Raw genomic sequence first — 24,720 nt, 5'->3', positions numbered from 1 at the left:
TTGCGGGTCCAACATCCGCTGGAAATTTCGGGAGCTCCAGTGCACGCTCGTGCTGTGCTACCCGGCTTGCCGGCACGCTGCGCTCGCAGCTTTTTTTGCGCCGACCTTGTGTTGCTTCATCATCACCACTTTTGCTCCCTCCCGCGACTCCAACGCCTTCCCTCTCGCCCCCGTCGCCGGCCCGCAATCCCTTTCGGCCGATCTCGTTCAATCACAGCCGCATATCCCACCCCGTTGCAGACCCCCCCAGCACCAATAATGTCGAATCCACTGCCGTCGATGCCTCCGGGTCGGCCAACGGCCATTCCTGTTGACGCCCCCTCATCCACATGGGATCGCATCACGTCCTGGGTCTCGGAGAACAAGGCAGTCGTGTATACCATCGCTGGTGTTGCCGTTGTCGTCACAGGCGCCGGTGTTGTCTACTACCTGAACTCCGACGCTGTAGGTGGCCTGCTCGATGCACAATACGCGCGCCCCATCCAGCCCCAAGCGCGGCTTCCAGGTCCCCGTCGCGTCCATGCCAATACTGACCGATTCTCCTTGCCGTACAGAATACCAAGGCCGATTCAGCTCCTAAACTGAGCAAAAAGGAAAGACGAAAGCGAAAAGAGGCCGAGCGCAAGGCCGCCGAGACTAAGGAAGCACCTACCACAACCGAGTCGAAAGCCGCCACGGTCCAGAGCGATTCCGAACTGCCCGACGTCGACGAGCAGTCAGTCTTGAGCCTGACCCAGGAGCAGCGCGAAGAGTATGCCGCGAAGCTGAAGCAGGCGGGCAACAAGGCCTATGGCGACAAGGCGTACAACAAGGCTATTGACTTGTACTCCAAGGCCATTCTCTGCAAGCCCGACCCCGTCTTCTACTCCAACAGAGCTGCATGCTACAGCGCCATGAGTGAATGGGACAAGGTCGTCGAAGACACCACCGCCGCCATAAACATGGACCCTGAATATGTAAAGGCCATCAATCGCCGAGCCACTGCCTACGAGCACCAAAAGATGTACTCCGAGGCTCTCTTGGACTTCACGGCCTCCTGCATCATCGACAACTTCAAGAGCGATTCCACGGCTCAGGCTGTTGAGAGACTGCTCAAGACGTTTGCCGAGCACAGGGCAAAGGAGATGATGGCTTCCAGGCCGCCCAAGCTGCCCAGTCCCATCTTTGTTGGCAACTACCTCCAGAGCTTCCGGCAAAAGCCCCGCCCCGCGGACCTCGACGACTCGATCGAACTCGATGTCGAGACAGGAATTGGTCAACTGCAACTCGGTCTCCAGGGCCTGGAGAAGAAGACGGCAGACGGATACGAGGAGGCGAGATTAGCATTTGAGAAGGCTCTGGAGCTCGGTGAGCTCGGTAACCACGAGCCCCTCGCCTACAACTTGCGCGGAACCATGCGAACTCTTCTAGGCAACCACGCCGAGGCAACCAAGGACTTTGACAAGAGCATCGAGCTTGACCCGACCATGGTTCAGAGTTACATCAAGCGCGCCAGCATCAGTCTGGAGCTCGGCGAGCCGGACAAGGCAGAGGCTGAATTCGCCAAGGCCCTGGACCAAAACAAGGACGATCCTGACGTTTACTATCACCGCGCCCAAGCCAACTTCATCAAGGGAGACCTGGCCGAGGCGCAAAAGGACTACCAGAAGTCGATTGACCTAGACAAGGACTTCATCTTCTCTCACATCCAGCTCGGCGTGACTCAGTACAAGATGGGCTCCATCGCGTCCTCCATGGCCACCTTTCGCCGGTGCATCAAGAACTTCCCCAAGGTCCCCGACGTTTACAACTACTACGGCGAGCTGCTTCTGGACCAGGGCAACTTTGCCGAGGCCGTTGAGAAGTTCGACACCGCCATGGAGATGGAGAAACAGTCCAAGCCCATGTCCATGAACGTTCTTCCCCTCATCAACAAGGCTCTCGCCCTCTTCCAATGGAAGCAGGACTTCAAGGAGGCCGAGAAGCTCTGCCAGAAGGCTCTGATTAGTGTGTAACCTCGATGACCACCTGGTGTAATCATTCGCTAACCTCGTACCTGCAGTTGATCCGGAGTGCGACATTGCCGTGGCCACCATGGCCCAGCTCCTGCTTCAGCAGAACAACGTGACCGAGGCGTTGAAGTACTTTGAGCGCGCAGCGGAGCTGGCCCGCACCGAGGGCGAAATTGTCAACGCCCTTTCCTACGCCGAGGCGACCAGGACGCAGGTCCAGGTAACGGAAAAGTACCCCAAGCTAGCGGCTAAGCTGGCTGGCGGCGGCGGCCCCCCTGGATTCCGAATGGGCGCCTAAGCGACCAACCCATTCTTTCACCTTGTACGACCAAAAAGGGGCGAACGGAACCGTGTGATGGCGGATCGCGGTGTGTACGTGTAGGGGGTTGAAGCCGTCGCCTAGTGAGTCGCCGCTGGTTGGGCTATTCGGCATATGTATGAGGCCACCATCTTTGTCTCGCTCTTGGGAACTGGGACGGAGCATCCCCGTCGGGTTTCTGGCGGTTGTCGGTGGGTGGGTGAGCTGTCCAAACTGTGTCATGCACAGGGTATTACACAACGAACGGAGTAAGCATTGTATATGTATTAGTTTAATGAAACCCTTCTCCCGTGGAGACCTCTGTATGATCACGACAACCCCTCGTTGCCCTGTTTTTACTCTTTTTTAATCCTTTTTTCGTCTTGAACGCTGCGCGGCAGTCTTGGCGACACACAGATGGCGCGGCTGATACGAAGCCAACTTTACTTATCCGCGTAAACCAGAAGCGGTCGCCTCGTCGGTCAATTTCCATCGTCACTCACCTTTCTACATACAAGAACTGAGTAATTAACATCCCCATCTCTCAACCCACGGTCACCCATCTCCACCAAGCTCTGGCCTGCCCGCATCGACCCGAAATGCGCCAAGATGGTCAGTCAATGCCTTCGCCCGCCGACAAAGAATACGGTGGTTCAAATATGCCGGCCCTCCCTCGTTCGATTCTCATCATAGCAAGAGCACATTACCATGTTCCCCAAGACTCTCAACAAACATTCAGTCCGGGAGCCCATTCGTGTGATGTGGCGATGGGGAAGCAACCACCACGCTCGGCGTTATTTGTACATGAGTTGCCGGCCAGGTAGGAGTCCCCGTAACGCATATCGTCAAACGTCGCAAACAGAGACAAAAAAAAGGTCATTCGTAACAAGGTCGATGGCAGGCCTCGGCCCCCTCGATGTAGAAAGTAGCAGTTTGGCGACGCTCGTGCGGCTGCAGTCGGGTTTTACTTGCCGCCCCCGCACTTGTTGCCCGTCAGGCAGATACCCAGGCCGACGCCGAGAGCAATGGCCAAAACGATGAGGCAGACGATGAAGAAGCACCACCACTTGAGCTTGCGAGCCCGCCGAGCGTGGTCGGTGGCCTTCTTGACCTCTACGTTGCCCTGCGCAAGGTTGTCGTTCGCCTTCTGGGCGCTGTTTTCGACATTCCCGATCTTGTTTCCTTGTACAACGACCTCCTCCTCGAGCCTGTCGAATAGTCCGATGAGCTGTGCAAGGGTGTTCTCGATCTGCCTAAGCTCATTGTGGCGGGCGCGCACGTTTCCGAGGAGGGAGCTCGCTTGCGTGGTGCGGTTCGTGCGGAGCTACTCATTCTGTCAGCGTCTGGAAGGGGAGTGTGACAACAAAATGTTTTGAAAAGAGAGGCGCAAGCGACAAATGTGTCCAAGACGGGGTGAAACTTGGGAGGCGGCGGCTAGTTGGATTGAAGCACGTACCGCCGTCTGGAAAACACCCTCGTTACCCCAGTCCGCCTGGGCCGCCTCTTGTACTTCGTCCTCCGTGGCCTCCGGATTTACGATGCGGTACTGCCGTGCGATTTGCTCGCGGTACTTGTGCTGGAAGTCCCGCTCGACGCTGCGGTACTTGTTCAGCTCGGATTTGAAGTAGGTTCGCAAAGAGTCGAACTGGGGCATCTTGGTGTTGTCTGAGCCTGTCATCTCGACATCCAGTTTAAGCGCCTCGATCTCTTTCGAGATGGTTTCGTTCCGGCTCTGAGTCTGCTCGACAAAATTGTTGAGCTGCTGCCGGGCATTGCCATCGGTACTGCTCAGAGTGCGCTGATGGAGCTGGCTAATGGTGTCGATGTCGGCGGTGAAGACCTTGATGTGTTCGCGCAGCTCCGTGACTTGCTTCAGGAATTCTGCTTGGGAGAGGACCGCGCCCTGCTGGGGAGGCTGAATCGACGAGTTGCCGCCATACTGGTTGCCGTATTGACTTTGGTTGCCGTAGTCTTGCATCTCATATTGGTCCTGCGCGTACGGATTGGCCTAAAAACGGCGGGAAAAGCCTCCTTGTTAGATCATGGCAGGGACTTCCGCCGGGCGGGGGCGGCAAATGCCATTGCGCGCGCGCGCAGAATCAGATTCTGGCGCAATCGCTCGCGGCGGCGGCAGAGGGCGTGGCTAACCTGGCCATAACCGTGGTCTTGCCCGTACCCCGACTCCTGCGCGGGGGCCTGGTAATACGGGTTCTGGCTCTGTTGGCCGTACGACATGGTGGGCGGGCGTGCGGATGCTTCGGTCTCGACGGCGGGCCGGGGAGGGACGAGACAGAAGGACGGAGGACGGGACGAGGGGTCGAGGGGGTGAGATGAATGGCGAGAGCTGCCGTGAATCCGTCGAGGAAATCCAGCCGGGGCAAAAGTCGTGCGAGGAAGGTAGTGGCTGGTGTTGGTGCGATGCGACGTTATGGCGAAAGATGGGGATCGCGGGAACAGGCTGGTGATGAAAAGCTTGGCCCTTGGCCAGATTCGGGGACGGCGGCGCTAATGCGGAAAGGCTGGGTCGGCGTCGTCTGGACGGTCGGGTTGCACGCATTCGGGGGAGCCACCGGCCGTGATGGCGGCTCCAGTTCGGTCTACGCTGACGACAGGCAGGCAGACAGACAGTACGCATGCCCTGTCCGGCGGCCTGCGCGAAAACGTAGAGCGCGGGCGGTGGTGGTGGTAGTTAGTGGTGGTGCTCCGAGAGTTCGCGCCGCAGGGGGGTGGGGGGGGACGACAGGGAAAGCCCCTCCCCGTCCCGCTATTCAGCATGGGTGTTGTCTGCAGCGCTCTCTCACTAAACCCCACCCGCAATCAGGCCCGGTTTCCATGATGCTTGATGGCTTGGGGATGGGGACGGAGGTGTACGGCGCTGCTGCTGGTGGAGGAAGGCACCCAGTGGCGGCGGGTCCACCGGAGGCTCGCAATTTACGTCACCCGTCTGGGCGCAGCGGCTTCTGTGAATCCACAGCGAGCAGCTCCAGCAGCTGGACAGGATGATGGACATTCCAGATAGATTCCAACGTGCGAAGTACATGCACACCTGCATCTCGTCGGCGTGTTTCTCATTCTCTGCCCCTCGGCCGGCCTCTACCGACAGGGTGAAGGAAACGGCCCGTGGTGGAACTGATAGACGTCTGTTCGCGGGCCGCCATGGGCCGTCTACTTCATCCGACCATTGATGAGCAAAGCCGCTGCAGGACTAGGAATGAGGCCCACGTCCAATGTTGTCGTCATGCAAAAGCTCACCAGCGGCTGCGAGCGGGAACCTCCAGCGAGCAAGTGCTCGACCCAAAAAGTCTGTGCTCTGCTGCCCCAGCCAGAGCCAGCCAGCCAGCAGGCAAGGCAGGGTCCCAGAGCTTCCAGGCTGGCTTCCACAAGTCCCATGTCAGGCCTCTCTGCGCGCCAATAGCGACCCGACGCCGACGCCCCCACCAACGCCCCCGTGAGACCCGCTGCGTGCGTGGCGCTGCTGCTGCCGCCGCCCGCGCTGCCTGTGATGTGCGCTGTGCTGCCAAGGCCCGGATTCTCACTGCACCCACCCGAGATGCGAGATTCCCGGACGCACGGGGATGCGGCCGTGTTTCGTTTCGACACCGCACCGCCGTTTGTGCAACGGTCGCATGCGTTTCCCGGTCCCAAAATAGATGTTCGTGGGATGCGCAGCCTCAAAATGCCCATTGCTGCTTCAATCGTTCAAGCTTGTGCCACGACGGCACAGTCAGCATCGCGCATTCGTCATACCGTGTCCAGCCCCATTTTGCCTCATCGCCCGTCGTCAGCAGCTGGGGCTGAGACGTGTTGGTGACCTGCCATCGGAGCTTCTCTCAGGTGGCTTTGCTCCGAGGCGTCCCCATTGCGATGCGCCATGCAGCTGTGGCCGCGATGTAATGCTCCGTGGCCGCACGGTCTCATTCAGTCTTGACGTCGTCATCATTGTGCCAACTTGCCACGCGGTGCACGTGTCACATTCATACTTTTCAACAACGTCTTTGCCGCAACCCACTTCGTCGGGCTCTGTTCAATGTTGCTGCCTGCAATTCCGTGCCTGGTGGTCCCAAACGCCCCCCTCTAGTGCAATACAAAAGATCGCTCGAAATCAGCATGCAATGTCCACCATGTAATGTCGGCTATCCTCAGCCAATGGCCGCAATTCCCACCCTATCGTTCGTGCCGGTTAACGTTACCAAGACTTTGCCGTGAGACGGTGGTTCCCTTTGCGCGACAATCACTCAGAGCGTAAATCGTCATGCGCGGACCGCCACCATCAACGATAACCTGTTCCTCGCTACTCCTAACAGGCAAGAGTCCAGTTCGACTCCGGTCATGTAGCATACTACCATCGCGCCGCCCTCACAAATAGCTCTTCTTCTTGGCCGTCCGGGTATACTGTGTCAGATGCCACTCCACGTCGCCCTCCTTGTTTTCGAGCGTACCCCCGCGGATCTCAAACGGTCGCATCGTCATGCGTGGGCCGACTTCGGCGAGCTCGACGCTGTCATAACCCGTTCGCACGAAGACATGATGCCGTACTTCGATGCTGTCCTCGAAATTCTTGAATGTAACGACTCGATTTCCGACCTTGTTCTTGCTCGTAATCGCCTCTCTCGGCGGGAAGATGTGCTTCAATATCTTGACGATCCGGTTGCCAAGCGGGGTCGTAAATCCGTCGAAGATGAGGTGCGGATACGACTCGCTCACTGTCCCACGAACGCTTCCCGGAATGTCATGCCGTAGCACCACGTTGTGTAGAGAAAAGGACACCGTAGGGCCGTGTGGGAAATGAGTAAGAGTCAGCGCCGTGGGCGTACCACGATGCTCGTGCAGCAGAACAATGTCCGACAGCCCTGCCGACGACGCAGACCGAACCAGGTCTGGCAGAATCAAGTTGCCACGGTTCAATCGTATTGAGGTGGGAAGTAACAGCCTAATTTCCTTGGCAAAGGCCGACAGCCTCGCAGAGGGGTCGCGTGATGTCGTAACGAGGACTCGGGGGTCGACAATGCCTGACAGCTGGGCGTATTCGTCGTCAAGGTCGAGGGCTTCGTTGGCGTTCAGATCCGCCGCAGACTCGTCATACTGATAGTCTTTCCTCAAAGTCTTGTCGTTCGCAATTGTCGGGTCAAGGCTTCTCCCCGATGCGAGCGACTCGCGCAACTTGGCCCTCTTTTGGCTGATCTCGGCATCTCGGAGGAGCAGCGCTCTGCGGTAGAGGTAGTCGCGCCTTTGGCGTGCTTGTTTACGCTGAAGGTTCTCACAATCAGCGTTTATGTCCGATTCGTGGAAGACGGCAAGTTACTCACAATCATCTTGCCTGCTGGGCGTTGTCGCAAAAACGTCTTGCTCAGGCAAAAGGCAGCTGTCGTCCTTTTTCTTTGGGACAGCCCACCAAGAAAAAGTTCCTTATCGGCGAGCACCGCTCTTTTGCCGCTATCGATAAGCGGTTCGCGCGCTTATCACGTGGGCGCAAAATGTCCCACCACCAACTCCGCCGCCAGAGGGTCTGGCCGTTCACCTTTGCAGATAACCCCCAATTTCGCCGCGCAGACAATTTCTCACGCCAGACCAGCTGCCAGAGACCTTTTCCTTTCGTTTGTTCTCGAAGACTACCGGCCGAACAGCTCTCGCGCGGCCCGTCAACTGCTGTTTACCGGCACATTCCTTTGTCGCGATGATGTGAGGAACGCCGCGATCTGCTACCCAAATCTCTCTCTCGATCCCGCCCGAGCCGCTTCCTGCCGACACGCCGGACACTCTTCACATTCTCTTAGGCAGAGATAGGTTCGCACACCCGCTCATTTCCTCGCGCGGTCGCCTCCCAGGCATTTGCCGTCGTTGGTTTCCGCGTTTAGCCCGCCTCGTTTCGCCACCGCTTCGCTCGACCTTCCTGACATGACGCTGACATTGTGCAGACAAAGAAAACATCGCTAGCGCACATCGACGCGCAGACGCAAAACATGGAGGGCGCCTTCACACACGTGGGCAACCACCTCATTTCCGACTCAGCTGCTGCCATCAACGCCGGGGCCGACGATCTTTCTGCGCTCGACCCCGACGAGAGCCTGCTCTACGGCCAGTATGGAGCTGGCCCCAGCAGCCGACGACGAGCCGACGACGACGACAACCAAACCGAAGCATTCGAGGACGATGACAATGATAGTCTCAACAGCGTCCCCGTGGATGGCATGATGGGTCTGAAACTGAAGAATGCCGAAGAGGAGAAGCAGCTCCCCCCGCACGCGTGCGCGTAAGTGACACTTTCGGCGCTGCCCTTTCGTCCGCCTTTCTAACATGCCGCTACAGGTACTGCGGTATTCACTCTCCAGCCTGCGTCGTCAAGTGTTTGACTTGCAACAAGTGGTTCTGCAGCGCTCGGGGCAACGGCACTTCCACCCATATCGTCAACCACCTCGTGCGAGCGAGACACAAGGAAGTGCAGCTACATCCCGAGTCGGCTCTTGGGGACACGGTTCTGGAATGCTACAACTGCGGAACCAAGAATGCCTTCTTGCTTGGCTTCATCCCGGCCAAGTCTGATACCGTCGTCGTTCTGTTGTGCCGCCAACCTTGCGCCGCAAACTCCTCGAACAAGGATATGAACTGGGACGTGTCGCGCTGGGAACCCCTGATTGAGGAACGAGCGTTTCTGCCCTGGCTCGTCGCGGCCCCCTCCGACGCGGAGCAGCTTCGGGCTCGTCACCTGTCGCCAAACACGATCGCCAAGATGGAGGAGATGTGGAAGATCAACGCGAACGCGACCCTGATGGACCTTGAGAAGGCGTCCAACATGGACGAAGACCCCGATCCCGTGCTTCTTCGCTACGAAGATCCGTACCATTATCAAAACGTCTTTGGGCCTCTCGTTAAAATGGAGTCTGACTACGACAAGAAGCTCAAGGAGGCGCAGTCAGAGGACGGTCTCATTGTACGCTGGGACTATGGTCTCAACAACAAGCATCTCGTCAGCTTCAACTTGCAGAAGATTGAGTCGGGCGACGTCAAGCTTGCTGTTGGCGACGAAATGAGGCTTCGATACAACGGCGAGCTGCGCGATCCTTGGGAGGGTGTCGGCTATGTCATCAAGATCCCCAACAGCCAGTCCGATGAGGTCTGCCTGGAGCTGCGCAAGGCCGGAAATGACAAGCTGGTCCCGACCGATCTCTCGCACAACTTCTCGGCCGACTATGTTTGGAAGGCGACTTCTTACGACCGGATGCAGCTTGCAATGAAGAATTTCGCCATTGACGACATGACCGTGTCGGGCTACCTCTTCCATGTTCTGCTCGGCCGCGACGTTCAGCTGCAGCCGATGAAAGCGACCCAACCTAAGAAGTGGTCTGCTCCTGGGCTTCCTGATCTCAACCAGAGCCAGGTGGATGCCATCAAGTCGGTGTTGCAGAAGCCCATCAGCCTCATCCAAGGTCCTCCAGGCACGGGCAAGACGGTTACGTCAGCAACCATCATCTATCACCTGGCCATGACGACAAAGAACCAAGTACTCGTCTGCGCCCCGTCCAACGTCGCTGTCGATCAGCTTTGTGAGCGCATTCACCGCACCGGTCTGAAGGTAGTCCGCTTGACGGCGAAGTCTCGCGAGGACGTCGAGTCGTCCGTCAGCTTCCTGGCGTTGCACGAGCAAGTTCGCATGGCGGAGCACAACACGGAACTCGTTAAGCTGTCGCAGCTCAAGAACGACGTCGGCGAGCTGTCCAGCCAGGACGAGAAAAAGTTCAAGCAACTGACGAAGCTTGCGGAGCGCGAAATTCTCCAAAACGCCGACGTTGTGTGTTGCACGTGTGTCGGCGCGGGTGACCCTCGTCTCTCCAAGATGAAGTTCCGCAACGTTCTCATCGACGAGTCCACGCAATCTGCCGAGCCAGAATGCCTGATCCCACTCGTTCTAGGCTGCAAGCAAGTCGTTCTCGTTGGCGACCACAAGCAGCTAGGCCCCGTCATCATGAACAAGAAGGCCGCCAAGGCGGGCCTGAACCAGTCCCTGTTTGAGCGCCTCATTAACCTCCAGCTTTCGCCAATCCGACTCACGACGCAATACCGAATGCATCCTTGCCTCTCCGAGTTCCCATCCAACATGTTCTACGACGGAGCCCTGCAGAACGGCGTTACGCACGAGCAACGTATCCGAAAAGATGTGGACTTCCCCTGGCCCGTGGCAGAGATGCCCATGATGTTCTGGTCCAACCTGGGACATGAGGAAATCTCGACATCGGGGACCTCGTATCTTAATCGCACGGAAGCTTCCAACGTGGAGAAGACCGTTACCCGATTCTTTAAAGCGGGTGTCAAGCCTAGCGAGATTGGTGTCATCACGCCGTACGAGGGTCAACGGAGTTACGTTGTGACAACCATGCAGAATTCTGGGCAGTACAAGAAGGAGCTTTACAAGGAGGTCGAAGTCGCCTCCGTCGATGCCTTCCAGGGGCGAGAGAAGGATTTCATTGTTTTGTCTTGTGTCCGATCGAACGAGAACCAGGGCATTGGCTTCTTGTCCGATCCTCGTCGCCTCAACGTGGCTTTGACCCGTGCCAAGTACGGTCTGGTCATCTTGGGAAACCCCAAGGTTTTGTCCAAGCATGAACTTTGGCACAACCTGCTGGTCCACTTCAAAGATCGCAAGTGCTTTGTCGAAGGCCCATTGACCAACCTGCAGGCCTGCTTGCTGCAATTCAGCCGACCCAAGGTCAGCTATCGGCAAAAGAACAACTACCAGTCCCAATTCGGGGCCGGAGGCTATGCCAACGGACGACACAACGGCGCGCCACCAGGCCGCGACTTCAATGATGCCGGCTCCATGATGTCCTATATCCCCGACGACGTGTCGTCGATCCAGGGCTCCGCGTTCGGCGGCGCCAACTTGAACTCGGCATTCCCGCCCATGTTTTCCAGCTTCACGCCGGAACACTGGCCGGGGCTTCCTGGGGTGCCCGCTCCAGGTCGGGGCGGCAAGAGCCGCGGCCGGGCGACGGAGAGCATTGCCGGGGAGAGTGTTGCAAACTCGGAGCTGACGGATGCGACATCGAGCATCTTGGGCGGCAAGGGTGTTGGACAGGGCGGCGTTAGCCTCGGCGCCGGGCTCCACGATGCCGTGACAGGAATGCGGCCGGTGTCATACACGCAGAGCGACCGCTTGAAGCAGTACGTCGAAAGCAATGGGCGCATGGCACCCGGAAGCGGGTACGGACGCCGATACGACGACGATGAAAAGAGCGTCAGCACAGCGTTTCACAGCCAGATTGGCGGCGGCTACGACTGAGGGACCCGACGACAAGGCGACGAACGAGAATGTGATCGAATAACTTTGCTACGTGACGAGCTCAGCTGGAGCATCGCCCGTGGGTGGATGCTGAAGCAGCTGCCGCCGCGGCCATGGGCCTAGGTGGCACGCATAGGCAGGGACAGCCTCACGACGAGACCTGGCCTCGCGGCTTGTCGCCATCTGGCGGTCGGTTTCGTACAGAATGGTTCCAGACGGTGGACTGCTCTGCCCGAGTCCAAAGTCCAACGTCTCGTCAATGCCGCGACGCCAGCCGACAGACGAATAGAGTTGGCAGGGGATGCTTCCCGTCAGAGACAAGCTGCCTCACTCCCCACTTGGTGATTGAGATTTTGGAAGTCGCTGAAGGAGCTGGCACGGACTCGCCGCGCAGGACTCGAGACGGCTGGGTTAGATGAGCGGCACTGCTGGCAAGCACTCTAGCAAGCACACGTCGGCCCTGCATATCAGCAGGACGGCTCGAGGCCGAGGGAGGAGAGCCTGATGGCATCAAAATGGTGGGTGGTTGGGTGGGTGGTTGGATGGATGGCAAGACACAGTCGGCGGTGACGCCGCCTTGATCGCTATCGCCTCCACCATCTGCTTGCAAGCTGAACCGCCTTTGAAAAGTTGATTTACGCCTGACCCCAATACACTCATTTACAGTAGATAGATGCGAATTGACCAAAGTCGCTCCTTGCTGGACACGAAGCGTTTCACGGTGGTGACTGCATTTGGCTTGGTTTGCATGTATGGGGGGCCTCACATGGATGTGCGACAGCGGCTGTCGAGACGACATCGTCTTACCTACTAACGTTACCTGATGGGTGGGCGGGTCGCGCGAGATGTCCGGGTGGATGGGTCATGCATACCCGAGCCGAGAGATGCACCGCCTTGCTACCTAGTAGTACTAGAGTATTAATGCCCCTGAGCCTTGTGGGCGGCACGGGAGGAGAGACGGACGGTACCAGCACGGAGGTAAGGTCCATACAGGTGTCCACCAGAGACAGTGCGTAACCCGGGAGGCTTTGCAGAGCCGCCGTCTCAAATGAAACGCGCGCGCGTACGATAATAGAATGTCTCATTGCTTGCTGGCTCAATGATGCTACGTACGTACTTGGTGGTAAAGGTACTAATTAAGGTACTGCCGCGTAGCGGTGTCTTGTCTTGGGAAGTCCGGAGAGGGGAACGGTTTTGGAGACGCCGATCCCCCGTCAGGGTCGCGCACCAAGGTAGCAAGCATGTAGTTAGGCACTACGTAAGTTTACTCCAAGCCATGTGACAGTGTGCGTATGTGTGCGCGAGGCAGCGTCGTATCGTCATCGCTGGGACGCCAGAAGGTTCTGAGTAGCACAGGGGGTTCGTGGCACGTCCCATAAACTAGCATCGGCAGTGAGAACATCCTAACCGGCGGCGGCGGAGGCGGCGGCTCTTATATTAGGTGGCACATTGCGCTGGGGACTTCCGAGGACAGCTGAGCAGGGCTCAGCTGGGTCGGAAGCCCCAACGAGCTTCAACGCTTCAAGTACCCGCCCTGTAACTGAGGCACGCCTGTCCATTAGTACATACGAGGTGCAGCCACTGAACGATGGACGCAAAGATGGACGGCCCGGGGGAGCAGATGGCAGCTTATTAGGGGCGAGCAGCCGCCGGCCCCAGCGGGATTGCGCCAACTTCCTGGCAAGGTACAGGTACTGAGGTGTGCGTTGGACGGCCAAGGATAAGGAAGGTACTATTCTGCGCGGTGCCCCTGCTGCGCCGCTGTGCCCGCCCCTCCCGGGCCCATGAATGGATTTGCCTGACCTTGGGCTTGTCTCGTCCCACCCGCCCACCCGCCCGCCCGTCGCGCGCTGCCCGTCGCGCGCTGCCCTGCCTGCCCCACTGGTGTCGAAATCTAGGCCCTGCTGGCCCGGAAGAGGCATCCCAGCAGTCCGGGGAAGCCAGCCAAGCCGGGCAGGCAGGCCAAAAGCCCTTTCTTCCTCTGCCAAACCATTTTAGACTTTCAGGACGTTCGCATTGATTGTTGGTTCTGTCCGCCTGCTTTCAGCCTCTCTGATCCCGTTCGTCCGTTCTTCTCCCCATCCTCCCCCCTTTACTCTTCTTTTGCTCTCTTTCTTGCTCGCTACTGCTGCTACTTCGCAACAACTTCCTCTCCCGCCCCCCCTCGGTCGTCGATCCAACCAACACATCTCGTCACCGATCGCTCCGCCAGTCGCCGCCGGTCTCGTCAGACCTCGCCAAGACCAAAGCGAACCTCATCCTACTTCTTCTACTACTACTACTACTACTCCTCCCCCGCCTCCGCCTCCCGCTGCGAGCAGCCCCATCAGCACCCCGGTCATGTGCGCCCGTCCGTCCTCGCCATGTTGAACAACCAGCTACAGGGACGCCTCGGGCGCCGCTACATTGCTCTCATCGTCTTCGCCGTCCTCGCGCTCCTGCTGTGGCGGAGCTTCGGCGGCGGCGGCTTCGGTTCCCGGACGACGGGCTCCAGGACCGTGGGCAGCGTGCGCCTCGTGCCCAGCAGCTACGACTGGAGCAAGGCCCAACAGTTCCACCCCGCCGCCGACATCAAGCCCCTGCCCGCCGGGTCGACCTCACGGCTACCCAAGGTGCAGGCCCGGCCTTCGGCGGAGCGCCAAAATGACATCGCCAAGTCTAGGAAGGACGCGGTCCGCAGGGCCTTCGTCAAGAGCTGGGAGGCGTACAAGACGCATGCCTGGACAAAGGACGAGCTGATGCCCCTGTCGGGCAAGGGCAAGCAGACCTTCTCCGGCTGGTCGGCCCAACTCGTCGACGCCCTCGACTCGCTCTGGATCATGGGCCTCAAGGACGACTTCGCCCTCGCCGTCAAGGAGGTCGCCGTTATCGATTGGGCAAAGGTCAATGATGGCAGGACGATCAATTTATTCGAAGTCACCATCCGCTACCTCGGCGGGCTGCTCGCCGCCTACGACCTCTCGCGCGAGCCCGTCCTGCTCGCCAAGGCCGTCGAGCTCGGCGACGCCCTGTACGCTGGCTTCGATACCCCCAACCGGCTCCCCTCACACTGGCTCGACTACAACAAGGCAAAGGCAGGGGAGCAGACGGCCGACCTGAGCATGTCGGGTGCCGCAGGCGGCTCCTTGTCCCTCGAATTTACCCGCTTGAGCCAGATCACGGGCGACGCCAAGTACTACGACGCCACGGAGCGCATCAAGCATTTCTTCTACCGCTTCCAGAACGCGACCAAGATCCCGGGTCTGTGGCCCATGATGCTCAACTACCGCGACGAGACCATGGACGGCGAGATCTTCACCCTCGGTGCCGGCGCCGACTCGCTTTACGAGTACCTGCCAAAGATGCACGCCCTGCTCGGCGGTCGCGATCCCGAGTATGAGCAGATGACGGCCAAGGCCCTCGACGCCGCGCGGGACACGCTCCTCTTCAGGCCCATGACGCCCAAGGACGACAACATTCTCATGGCGGGCAACGTGGACTGGGACGACGGCAACAAGACGCTCACGCCCGAGATGCAGCACCTAACGTGCTTCGTCGGCGGCACCTACGGGCTGGCGGGCCAGCTCTTGGGCCGCAAGGAGTACGTGGACCTGGCGTCACGCCTCGCGGCCGGCTGCGTTTGGGCGTACGACTCGTTCGCGACCAACATCATGCCCGAGATTAGCGAGCTCGTCGCGTGCCCGTCACTCGACGGGCCGTGCCCGTACTCGGAGGCGGCGTTCCCCACGACGATGCGTGGGCGGCCCAGCGGCGTCGATCTGCCGGCCGGGTTCACGCGCGTGCGCGACCCGCGCTACCTGCTACGGCCCGAGGCCATCGAGAGCGTCTTCTACATGTGGCGCATCACGGGCGACCAGGTATGGCGCGATGCGGCGTGGAGGATGTGGCAGGGCATTGTACGGGAGACGGAGACGGAGCTGGCCTTTGCGTCGATTGAGGACGTCAAGGTGCACTCGAGCGAGAAGTCTGATTCCATGGAGGTGGGTGCATTCGTCCTTGTCTGGTGGAAATGCCGGCAGACGGGTTTATACTGAGCAATCTTGCTAACAGAGTCAAACAGACGTTCTGGCTCTCCGAGACGACAAAGTATTTCTACCTCATCTTCGACGACGAGGCCACCATCAACCTAGACGAATGGGTTCTCAACACGGAGGCGCATCCGTTGCGTAGACCAGCGCAGAAATAGACTGCGTCAATTGGCATTAGGAAAAGGCTGGGGGGCATATAGGGGGTGAAAGCTTGTACATGGATGGCAGTGGGCTGCACAATCCCACACATGCGCACACAAATCGCATATTTGACAAGTCATCGTCGCGGTAGCCTGCATGGCTGTATAGAGGCGGGAGCATTGGATACTGGAAGGTTCAGGGTGTATAGTGCATTCAGTCATGATTACTTTAGCACAAATGGAAGAACATATACCTTCGGGTAATGACTGTTTATTTGGTGAGCGGGAGATACACGATTCGGGAATCAGTCGCCTGCTTTGAGAAAGAGTAATCCTGCTTCAAGCACCTTGTCACTAATGAGATGCATCGTGCAAAGTCGAGACTAACTAAGTAGCTAGAGAGCGTACCTAATGATCAATGTTCCGTCAACAAAGCATAAGGCGAGTGAGTGCCCTGGCAGGCTGGCACCCTTGCTAGGCCCACAGCACGCGCCGAAGCATTGGAACCTCTCTCGGCTCCGGCAGGCAGTCTCCGAAAGGCCCGTTTCAAAACTCAATTACATCACCACCACCACTACCTCACCTCACCAGCAACCGACATCCCGACCTCTCCCTCCCCCCCCCCCCCCCCCCCCCCCCCCCCCCCCCCCCCCCCCCCCCCCCACCACGACCATAACACGCATAGCCCGGCACACCCCAACCCTCACCGCGCGAATTGACCGACCCCTTTCCCTCCTCGTCTTCCTCTCTCTCTCTCCCCTCCTCCCCCCGTTCGAACCTCGACCTCAGCGACCAAATCCCCGCCTGGGGGGGAGCAAAAGCACACCGCTTCCCCCACTCCGTGATGCCGCATCACCACCACGAGGCATGCCGCCCCATCACCACCTTCACCGCCGCCCGCCGCTCCTCCTCCTCCGCTCCCTCGCCGCCGACTGCTTCGCGCCTCTGCGACCGCCGCCGCCGCCCCCGCCCGTCTCGATAGCGGCGCGCGCGCTGCACGCCTCGCGTCCCCGACGCAGCGACGCCGTCGCGGCCAAGAACCACTACGAGAGGCTCAACGTGAGGCACGATGCCTCCCCCGGCGAGATAAAGAAGTAAGACGGCGCCCGCCCGTTCTCTTCAATCCTCGCCAAGAAGCCATCACCACCACCACCACCACCACCACCACCATGAACCGTCCCCTCAAGACTGACACGCGGCCGCCGCTGCCACCCCACAGGTCCTTCTACGCCCTCTCCAAGGCTCACCACCCCGACGCCAACCCCACCGACCCCTCCGCCGCGAACACCTTCTCCCTGCTCTCCGAGTCGTACACCCTCCTCTCCGACCCTTCCCGCCGCGCCGCCTACGATCGCGACGTCCTTCGCCTTCACCACCCGCACCATCGCGCCGACCACCACCGTCCCGGCGCCTCCTACTCGAGCACCAGCGCCGCCGGCGGGCGCGCCCCCTCGGGCCTCAGCCGTCGTAGGGGCACCTTTCGCGGCCCCCCGCCCAGCTTCTACCGCAGCGGCGGCTGGGGCACCCAGGCCGACAAGCGCCGCCGCGCGCACGAGGAGTCGACGGGCGGCGCCGAGGAGCGCCAGCAACAACAGTCTTCGGGGCCGTCGTCTTCGTCCTCGACGGCGAATCCCTGGGCGCATGCGCACCACCACCACCACCACCACCACCACCACCATCAGCAGCAGCAACACGCCGGCATGGGCCCCGGCTCCTCGCCCTTTCACGACGCCCACGCCTCGCCGCACTTTGATCGCGAGGGCCACACCCGGACGCACCAGCGAGAGGACCGCCGCCGCTGGCAGCGTGCCCGCCGCGCCGTCGGCGACGACGGCGTCGAATTCGAGCCCCAGACGAGCCTCGCCGGCCACTTCCTCATCGTCGCGGGCATCCTCGGCGCGACCTTCCTCGCCCCCTTCATATACCTGCAGTTCATGCGCTTGGGAAGGCGCAAGAAGGAACGAGAGTCTTGACGCACTGGCGGCATAAGATTCATACTCGAATAAAGGCGCAATTTGGGGGCTTCATGTCACATTAGCATATTTGATTGATAGAGATTCGGTGCCCATTTTCACGGGCGCCACAAGACAATATACAAGAATGCCTCAAGGCATTTTCAGTATGACCATTGCCCTCGCACATCACATAGGCGCACAGGCTTCGCATCCACCGGAACTGGGCATTTGGTATTGACTTCTCACATAATCTTCATACATCTACATACGGAGTGAGCCACCCGAATGCAAAAGCTCTAGTACGATACAGAGTTGCGCGTGAGAGCAACCGTTTTGGGGGATGGGGTCCTAGCAGGGCAAGAAAGGAGTTGCTAGATTTGCAATGAAGCTGCTTAACCCTCGAAGGTGAAGCTAGCACCGAGCTGTACATTTCAGTCAGCGAGACCGCACCACAACAAAAGAGTGATTCGGAGGACGCACCTTGTGGGTAGCCTGGTCGAGCTTCTGGGTATCGAAGGAGCCGCCGAGGCCCAGGGTCACACCCTCGCGGAGGAGGACGTTGTAGGCGAGGGCAGCAATGCCGCGGTCGTTGATCTTGACCTGTAGAGACTTCACATTAGCATTGTCGCCGCTCGGCGCTCCGAGGAGCATACATACCTTGGCGAAGGAGACAGGGTCGATGCGGTACTTGCTGGCGACCTCGAGGCCGACAGTGTTGCCGGTCTTAGAGTTCCAGGTGGCCTTGGCACCGGCCTCAACCTGGCTGTTGACCTTGTGGTAGTACGACGCAGCGAAGACGCTCAGGTTGTCGGTAGCGGTGATGGCAGCGCTGTACTGAGGAGCAGCGTAGCCGACGGCGGCGCTGTAGGCAGTGACGGCAGCCTTGTTGACATCGTAGCCGGCGCTGGCACCGGCGAGGAAACCCTCGTGGCCGACGACGGCGTCGACGTTGGCGGTGGGGCCCTTGAGCAGGTCAAAGAAGGCGCGGCCGTGGAAGCCGGGCTGCTTGAACATGAGGTTGAACTTGGCACCCTTGGCGGCGGTGGCGGGCAGGAAGTTGAAGAGACCCTCAAGCTTCAGGCCCTTGGCGAGCGAGTCGCTGACCTCGAGCTTGGTGTCGAGGGCGTTGGCGGTGTTCCAGGTCTGGGTCAAGGTGACGCCTGTACGCGGGTAGTACCACATTAGCACCTGTGCGAAACCGGGCGCGAACTGCGCCGCGAACTCGATCGGCCAGCCTGGGGCCCGGCCGAGGATCCGCGAGACGCTGAAAGATAGACGCGAGGGTTTGTGACAGCCTCGCGGCGCGCCGCCGCTGGGCGGGCGTCGCCGAGGTCGCTTCACGGGGTGGGATGCTCTACCAGTAGGCTTGTCGGTGTATTTTCCCTCGATCTATGCGCGAGCCCAAGTCAGTATCGGATGCATAGGAGGAATGTGTGCGCACAGCGCGCGCCAGTGCGGCGACGCTTCACAGCGGCGTCACACAGCGACGCGCGGGTCGAGGGCGGTACTCACAGCAGCCGAGGTGGCCTTCTCGTGGCTCGACTTGCCAGTGACCTTGAAGGCAACGCCATTGGGGGCTGTGTCCTTGAACTCGAAAGTGGTGGCGGACAGGTGGTAGAAGTCCTTGTTGAGAAGCTGCAGTCACGGCGAGACGTTGCTCGCGTCAGCAAATTGCTTACGTGTAGGCCAGCGCCCATCACGCAATGCCGAGCTCCGAAAGCTCCTGAAGCCCTCAAGCTCGGCACGCGCACAGCAGAGCGAAGGAGAGCAGTATCGGGCCACGTACGTCGTTCGCCGGCTTGGCGATGTCGGAGAAGGCAGGGACAGACATGATGGGCGGTTGTGGAGGGAGAAGGCGGAAACACGGTGTGATGTGAGGGTTCGTGGGTGGTGAGAGAGAAAGGATGGGGTAGGATCAGGAGGTTTGGCGGAGGTGGAAGCTTTCGGGGGGGAGCGGGCGAGGGAAAATGTTTTGGGCGATGGCAGTCGATTGGCCTGCCTGCCGCCGCAGCAACGTTCACAACCTTGAATGCTCCAATTGTTGGGGGCCGCCGCCTGCTCGCCCACCGCGGGCTGGTTCACAGTGCCCGCTGTGGAGTGTTGTGCGGTGCTCTGCTCCGGTACGCCAGCCGCCCGCCCAAAGGATCCCCAGCGATCCTTCGGCTGATGTCGGGCCGGCGCACCCTGCTGGAGTGTCGGTGCACTCTGGACCCAAGTTTGGAACCTACCTGGGGACCCAGGCCGCCTCGTGCCTGAGGCCGAAGCCCTTTCGCTGCGAATACCAGACCCTCCACTACAGCACCCGAAAGGCCGCAGGGGTCCACGTGGGCCATTGCTAGGGCTGTTGGCGTCTCGTCACGATGGACACCCAAGACAGCTGGGCAGATGAGGTGATGATGTTCTCTTTTCTCTGTGATGAGTGGCTGCCCGAGCGTCTGCGGGTTGGTGGCGCCCTCGGGGCCCTCGTGACATCGTGACATCCTTCACAACCACCGCCGTGGGCGCAACAGTCAGTCTTCATCCCAGCCGTAGCGCTTGTTGGAGACCAGGTTCTCCAAGCACCAATCCCCACTGCGCATGACACATATTTCCGAACGGGCTTCCGCGGTGTTCGGTGCATTGACACCCAATTACTGCACGAACTGCGCTTAGCCCGAAATCGCCATGTTCATCCATCCAACCGCAGCCTCGGCGCTCTCAATGCTTTGTGGTTGAACTTGCACATGGAGATTTGATTGCCTTGTACTTCGTATCGTGCCTATGTGGTATCTGGTAAATTGGGTCCCTCGTCTACATCGGCCAGCTAACTGAGACCAAAAGACGCCATCTCAAGTTCCCAACCAGTCACTTCTCTAGACATTGCGAAACGTAAAAGGGGACGACCGTCGTGACCAACTTTTCTATAACCTGTCCAAGGCTCCCGCTCAATGCTTACTCATCTCTGCCCTCAGGCAGCGTTATCATACTTGGCCTGATGCGTGGAGATGGCTCTGTTTCATAAAGTCAGCTATACGTCTCGTCCGTCGCAGTTTTTGCTGGTGAAACTCACCTGCCACTGGGGTCCGACTGTTTGGACCATGTGGGCGTCCAGCGCATCACGGTCGACGCGCATGACGGAGGGAAGTGCTCGTCAAACATCAGACGGTACCAGTACGCCTCCTTGGTGTCAGGGATGTCCGTGCCCCATTCCGGCTTGGGGTTGGCCATCATGTCGTCCGTAACGTGCAGCTCGGCGTTGTCCTTGAGCGCATCGATCCAGCCGTAGCCGACACCGTCCGAGAACTGCTCCTTCTGTCTCCACAGGATCTCATCGGGCAGGTAGGCCTTGGTGTCAGGCTCGTCAGTCGTATCAAAAGCCTTGCGCAGAATGTACTTTTCAATCCTGTCCTTGGTGATCATCTTCTCCTGAGGGTCAATCGACATGCAAGTCTCGAGGAACTGACGTCTCGTTAGCGATCGGAGCCGCCGGCCCATGCCCTCTGCAGTGCACTCACCTCCTTATCCAGGTAAGGCACGCGGGCCTCGAGGCCCCACGCCGACGTCGACTTGTTGGCACGCAGGCAGTCAGCCAGGTGCAGGTTCTTGACACGGCGGACCGTCTCTTCGTGGAAGGCCTCCTTGTCCGGCGCGGCGTGGAAGTACAGGTAGCCGCCAAAGATCTCGTCGCTACCCTCGCCGCTCAGAACCATCTTGATACCCATGGCCTTGATCTTGCGAGACAACAGATACATGGGTGTGGAGGCGCGGATGGTGGTGACGTCGTACGTCTCCAGGTGGTAGATGACGTCTGATAGAGCGTTGAGGCCGTCCTCGATGGTAAAAGTCATGACGTGGTGCTTGGTGCCGAGAAACTTGGCAACCTTGACGGCGGCTTCGTTGTCGGGTGAGCCCGGCAGGCCGATGGAGAAGGAGTTGAGCTGCGGCAGATACGTCACAGTCTCGATGTTGTCGTCATCGTCGATGCCGACTAGGCCCTCACCGCGGTCAGCGTCACCGCCAGGGAGAACGCCACCGTTGGCATCCAGAGCCTTTTGCTTCAGCCGCAACGTCTCTCGCTGGGCGATGGAGGCGACAAGGCTCGAGTCAAGGCCACCAGACAGCAGCACGCCGTACGGGACCTCAGCCATGAGCCTCTTCCTCACAGCCTTCTCCAGCGCATGTCGAATCTCCTTGTAGTTGATCGGGGCCGATGGGACCTTGGTAGGGTCCCACCAAGTGGGCTCAAAGTAGCGAGTCGTCTTGCCGGTCTTGGAGTCGAAGATGTGACCGGGCGGGAAGGCGACGATCTTGTCGCACACCGTGGACAGGCACTTGAGCTCGGAGGCAAAGTAGACGGTGCCGGGTTCCTTCCACGACCAGCCCTGGTAGAAGGTGGTGATGCCGATCGGGTCACGGGCGGCAATGATGCGGTCCTGGTTCTTGTCGTACAGGACGAACGAGAACATGCCATCCAGGTGCTTGGGGGCATCGATGTCATACTCGGCGTACTTGGCCAAGGTCAGCATCGCGGCACGTGCGCCAGAGTCTGCTGCGTGATACGGGTCAACGTACCAGAGGGATGATGACTTCGCAATCAGAGTGCGTCTTGAAGTGGTACGCCTCCTTGAGGTGCTTGCGAATCAGGCGGTGGTTGTAGATCTCGCCGTTGACGGCGAGGACGAGGGTCTCATCGGCGTTGGTCAGGGGCTGGGCACCCGAATCTGGCTTCGGGGTAAGCGACGCAAGAGACAGGGTAGGGTACAGAGCGAGGACGCACCGACGCCAACAATGCTCAATCGCTCATGGCAAAGGACTAGACTATATGTCAGAGAGGCTGCGACAGTGATCCCATGCGTTCCAAAACGTACTCGTGTTCTTGGAGATGATGCTTCCGCCTGTTTATCGGATGGGTCAGTATGGGCCGTGGCCAGCAGATGGCGCGAAGCTCGACTCACTCCAATCGGGGCCACGATGCCGAACTCTAAAGCAAACAGGTCAATTATTGCCAAGGGAAACGTAGACCATGGCACGTACTGCTTGGACAGCTTCAGGGCCGTCGGCTTGAATTTTTGAACGTCGGGATGACTGCGAACCTGGAGTCAGTCATTCTGCCTGGCGACAGCAAAATGGCGGGGTGCTCGCGGCTCGCCGATCGGATGCCCCTCCAAACTTTTTGGGGAGCAATCCAACCCGTCAGCGCGCCAGAAGCGGCAGGTCCCTCGCACTTACCGATAGCAGGCAAAGATTCCGCACATGATTACTTTTGCGTGACAGCTCTGAAGCTGTGCAAAATCCTGGGCGGGTACTGTATATGTATATGTATGGCGGATGGAAGGAAGAAGAGAAGTGGTCGATCTGGTCTCCAGCAAAAATGCAAAAGCGCCGCGCCGAGCATGAGTCAAGCAAATCGCAGCGGTGGCCGACGGATGAAAATTGGAGCCAGCGCTGATAAGGTGCTCCCAGAAGCTTGGGTGGCTCAACTGCTAAGAAACAGCAGGCCCGTCGACCGATGGCCCGCCGTCTTCCACCGCTGGAGTCAGTGCCCCCCCAGACTTCGCCCTCTGCGCACGGCCGACTTCGGCGGGGACCGCAATTCGCGCACAGCCATTGGCCCGCGACACTCAGATAGGCTCAAGTAGACTCACACCTACCCTGGCCGCGTCGCCATCGCTCCCGGCTGCGAGTGCGCCGCCTCTTGCCTTGTGCCTTTGCTGGCGCGCTGGTATTCTGGAACGTTGTATGCGTCTGCGCGTTGGCGCTCTGCAGCCTGGGGGCGACGTAGCAGCCATCTGGGGCCTTCTAGAGCCGTCGTGACACCAAACCGCTAAGCCGGACGTGACCATATGAGGCCTACGCAAACTGCACGCTCCTACCGTGTACATTTCTATATCCAGACCTGAACTGTATGCCAGTAATTTTCCCGCATGGTACATATGGCAAAGCTCATAGACTACTCCCTTTTACTTCTTGCGCATGAAAAATGTCAATTTACTGTCGAAGAATCATCGCGAAAGCAGCGCCATGCCACCGACTGGGCCTAGCCCAGTTTTTGCGCCTTTGCCACTCTCAAATCATCGTCGCAGTGCATGCCAGAGTGCCGTCTTTCTCTTGCACAGATGCCATGCTCGCCTCTGCTGCGAGGCGTTCTTCAACTTGGTATTCCTCCAAACGCCGTTGCCTGGTCTTTGTCGTCTAGTAATCATTACTGCCACGCCCCTATGGCCCAGCCGATCCAGAACGACTATGGAGCGGGGTTCTCGCGCACAACGCGCTTGACTCTCTTCTCGTACTCGACTCGGTCTCGCTTAAAAAGGTTGTATGCCTCGGCCTGGGCCGGCGACTCAGGGTTCGGATCGTTGAGGAGATCTTGGATGCCAAGCAATATCTGCTTGACCGTTATGGCGGGCTTCCACGCCTCCTCTTCGTTGAGGATGGACAGGCACACGGTACCAGAGGGGTAGACGTTCGGGTGGAATAGTGGCGGAACAAACTTGCCTGCGACGTGTCAGCAGCCATTCATCGCGCGAAACCAGCTCGCCCTGCAGGCACTTACACTTTGGTGGCTTCGTAGGATACTCTGGAAAACCAGTGTCAGCACATCAGAAGTCGGTGACGCAAGCACGGCCGTGCAAACCCACCGTCAGGAAACGCGATCGTCAGCTTGAACAGGCCGCCCTCCCAAATGGTCTTTTCCTTGCCCGGAACGCCGCACTCCCAGTTCTTCAGGTCGAGAACACCCTCCTTCGTCCGTAGCGGGCGCGCATAGAATCCAAAAGGGTGGTCTCGCCGCCACTGCTTGCTACAAATTTGCATCAGCACCCATGCCTCAAGCGCCAGCCTGGGCGAGCGTCTCCGATAACTCACCGCTCCTCCTGTAGTCTGTTTTGGCACAGCGCCATATTGAGAATCGCGATGCGTTCGCGGCGTTCAGTCGAGGCGCTAGGGCGTCGACGCCGTCGTGCGTGGATGTGTGCGATGGCAGAATCGCGGCAGGGCGGGACGAGAAGGCACGCAAGGGGTAGATTTTGCGGCGCGTGCGGCCGTCGCGGCAGGAA

At 59.3% G+C, this 24,720-nt stretch overlaps 9 protein-coding genes across 9 annotated transcripts; 4 read left to right on the top strand and 5 right to left on the bottom strand.

The window, feature by feature from the left end:
• Positions 1-20: 20 nt before the first annotated feature.
• TOM70 (TOM (translocase of outer membrane) complex component) lies at positions 21-2,696 on the top strand. The gene is made up of 3 exons (XM_047983356.1): positions 21-444; positions 555-1,986; positions 2,042-2,696. Exons 1-3 carry the CDS (start codon positions 259-261, stop codon positions 2,287-2,289), a joined length of 1,866 nt encoding a protein of 621 aa, XP_047839327.1. The 5' UTR covers positions 21-258; the 3' UTR covers positions 2,290-2,696.
• Positions 2,555-4,916, bottom strand: JDV02_002339 (uncharacterized protein). Its single transcript, XM_047983355.1, has 3 exons — positions 4,438-4,916; positions 3,746-4,297; positions 2,555-3,613 (listed from the first exon to the last, which is right to left on the bottom strand). The coding sequence occupies exons 1-3, from the start codon at positions 4,522-4,524 to the stop codon at positions 3,254-3,256; spliced, it is 999 nt and encodes a 332-aa protein (XP_047839326.1). The 5' UTR covers positions 4,525-4,916; the 3' UTR covers positions 2,555-3,253.
• A 1,330-nt stretch (positions 4,917-6,246) lies between these two features.
• IMP4 (snoRNA-binding rRNA-processing protein imp4) lies at positions 6,247-7,666 on the bottom strand. Its single transcript, XM_047983354.1, has 2 exons — positions 7,596-7,666; positions 6,247-7,536 (listed from the first exon to the last, which is right to left on the bottom strand). The coding sequence occupies exons 1-2, from the start codon at positions 7,599-7,601 to the stop codon at positions 6,646-6,648; spliced, it is 897 nt and encodes a 298-aa protein (XP_047839325.1). The 5' UTR covers positions 7,602-7,666; the 3' UTR covers positions 6,247-6,645.
• Positions 7,667-7,814: 148 nt separating this feature from the next.
• NAM7 (ATP-dependent RNA helicase) lies at positions 7,815-12,267 on the top strand. The gene is made up of 3 exons (XM_047992582.1): positions 7,815-8,073; positions 8,205-8,539; positions 8,596-12,267. Exons 2-3 carry the CDS (start codon positions 8,250-8,252, stop codon positions 11,561-11,563), a joined length of 3,258 nt encoding a protein of 1,085 aa, XP_047839324.1. The 5' UTR covers positions 7,815-8,073; positions 8,205-8,249; the 3' UTR covers positions 11,564-12,267.
• Positions 12,268-13,545: 1,278 nt separating this feature from the next.
• Positions 13,546-15,908, top strand: JDV02_002337 (Mannosyl-oligosaccharide 1,2-alpha-mannosidase). The gene is made up of 2 exons (XM_047983353.1): positions 13,546-15,543; positions 15,624-15,908. Exons 1-2 carry the CDS (start codon positions 13,927-13,929, stop codon positions 15,747-15,749), a joined length of 1,743 nt encoding a protein of 580 aa, XP_047839323.1. The 5' UTR covers positions 13,546-13,926; the 3' UTR covers positions 15,750-15,908.
• A 487-nt stretch (positions 15,909-16,395) lies between these two features.
• JDV02_002336 (uncharacterized protein) lies at positions 16,396-17,704 on the top strand (the record flags this gene model as incomplete). Its single annotated transcript, XM_047983352.1, has 2 exons — positions 16,396-16,825; positions 16,951-17,704. The coding sequence occupies exons 1-2, from the start codon at positions 16,599-16,601 to the stop codon at positions 17,702-17,704; spliced, it is 981 nt and encodes a 326-aa protein (XP_047839322.1). The 5' UTR covers positions 16,396-16,598.
• On the bottom strand, positions 17,580-19,658 carry POR1 (Mitochondrial porin). Its single transcript, XM_047983351.1, has 6 exons — positions 19,473-19,658; positions 19,199-19,321; positions 19,045-19,075; positions 18,344-18,846; positions 18,167-18,286; positions 17,580-18,108 (listed from the first exon to the last, which is right to left on the bottom strand). Exons 1-6 carry the CDS (start codon positions 19,515-19,517, stop codon positions 18,079-18,081), a joined length of 852 nt encoding a protein of 283 aa, XP_047839321.1. The 5' UTR covers positions 19,518-19,658; the 3' UTR covers positions 17,580-18,078.
• Positions 19,659-20,084: 426 nt separating this feature from the next.
• On the bottom strand, positions 20,085-23,069 carry ASN1 (Asparagine synthase (glutamine-hydrolyzing)). Its single transcript, XM_047983350.1, has 9 exons — positions 22,895-23,069; positions 22,700-22,750; positions 22,621-22,646; positions 22,534-22,560; positions 22,443-22,478; positions 22,238-22,386; positions 21,181-22,173; positions 20,736-21,124; positions 20,085-20,676 (listed from the first exon to the last, which is right to left on the bottom strand). Exons 1-9 carry the CDS (start codon positions 22,918-22,920, stop codon positions 20,634-20,636), a joined length of 1,740 nt encoding a protein of 579 aa, XP_047839320.1. The 5' UTR covers positions 22,921-23,069; the 3' UTR covers positions 20,085-20,633.
• An 837-nt stretch (positions 23,070-23,906) lies between these two features.
• hus5 (SUMO conjugating enzyme Hus5) lies at positions 23,907-24,564 on the bottom strand (the record flags this gene model as incomplete). The annotated part of the gene is made up of 4 exons (XM_047983349.1): positions 23,907-24,160; positions 24,219-24,242; positions 24,304-24,464; positions 24,530-24,564. The coding sequence occupies 4 exons, from the start codon at positions 24,562-24,564 to the stop codon at positions 23,907-23,909; spliced, it is 474 nt and encodes a 157-aa protein (XP_047839319.1).
• Positions 24,565-24,720: the final 156 nt, after the last annotated feature.

Source organism: Purpureocillium takamizusanense, chromosome 2 (genome assembly GCF_022605165.1).
Source record: "Purpureocillium takamizusanense chromosome 2, complete sequence".
NCBI lineage: Eukaryota > Fungi > Ascomycota > Sordariomycetes > Hypocreales > Ophiocordycipitaceae > Purpureocillium > Purpureocillium takamizusanense.
The sequence above is the reverse complement of the archived record's forward strand: the minus strand, read 5'-3'. Positions and strand labels throughout refer to the sequence as shown.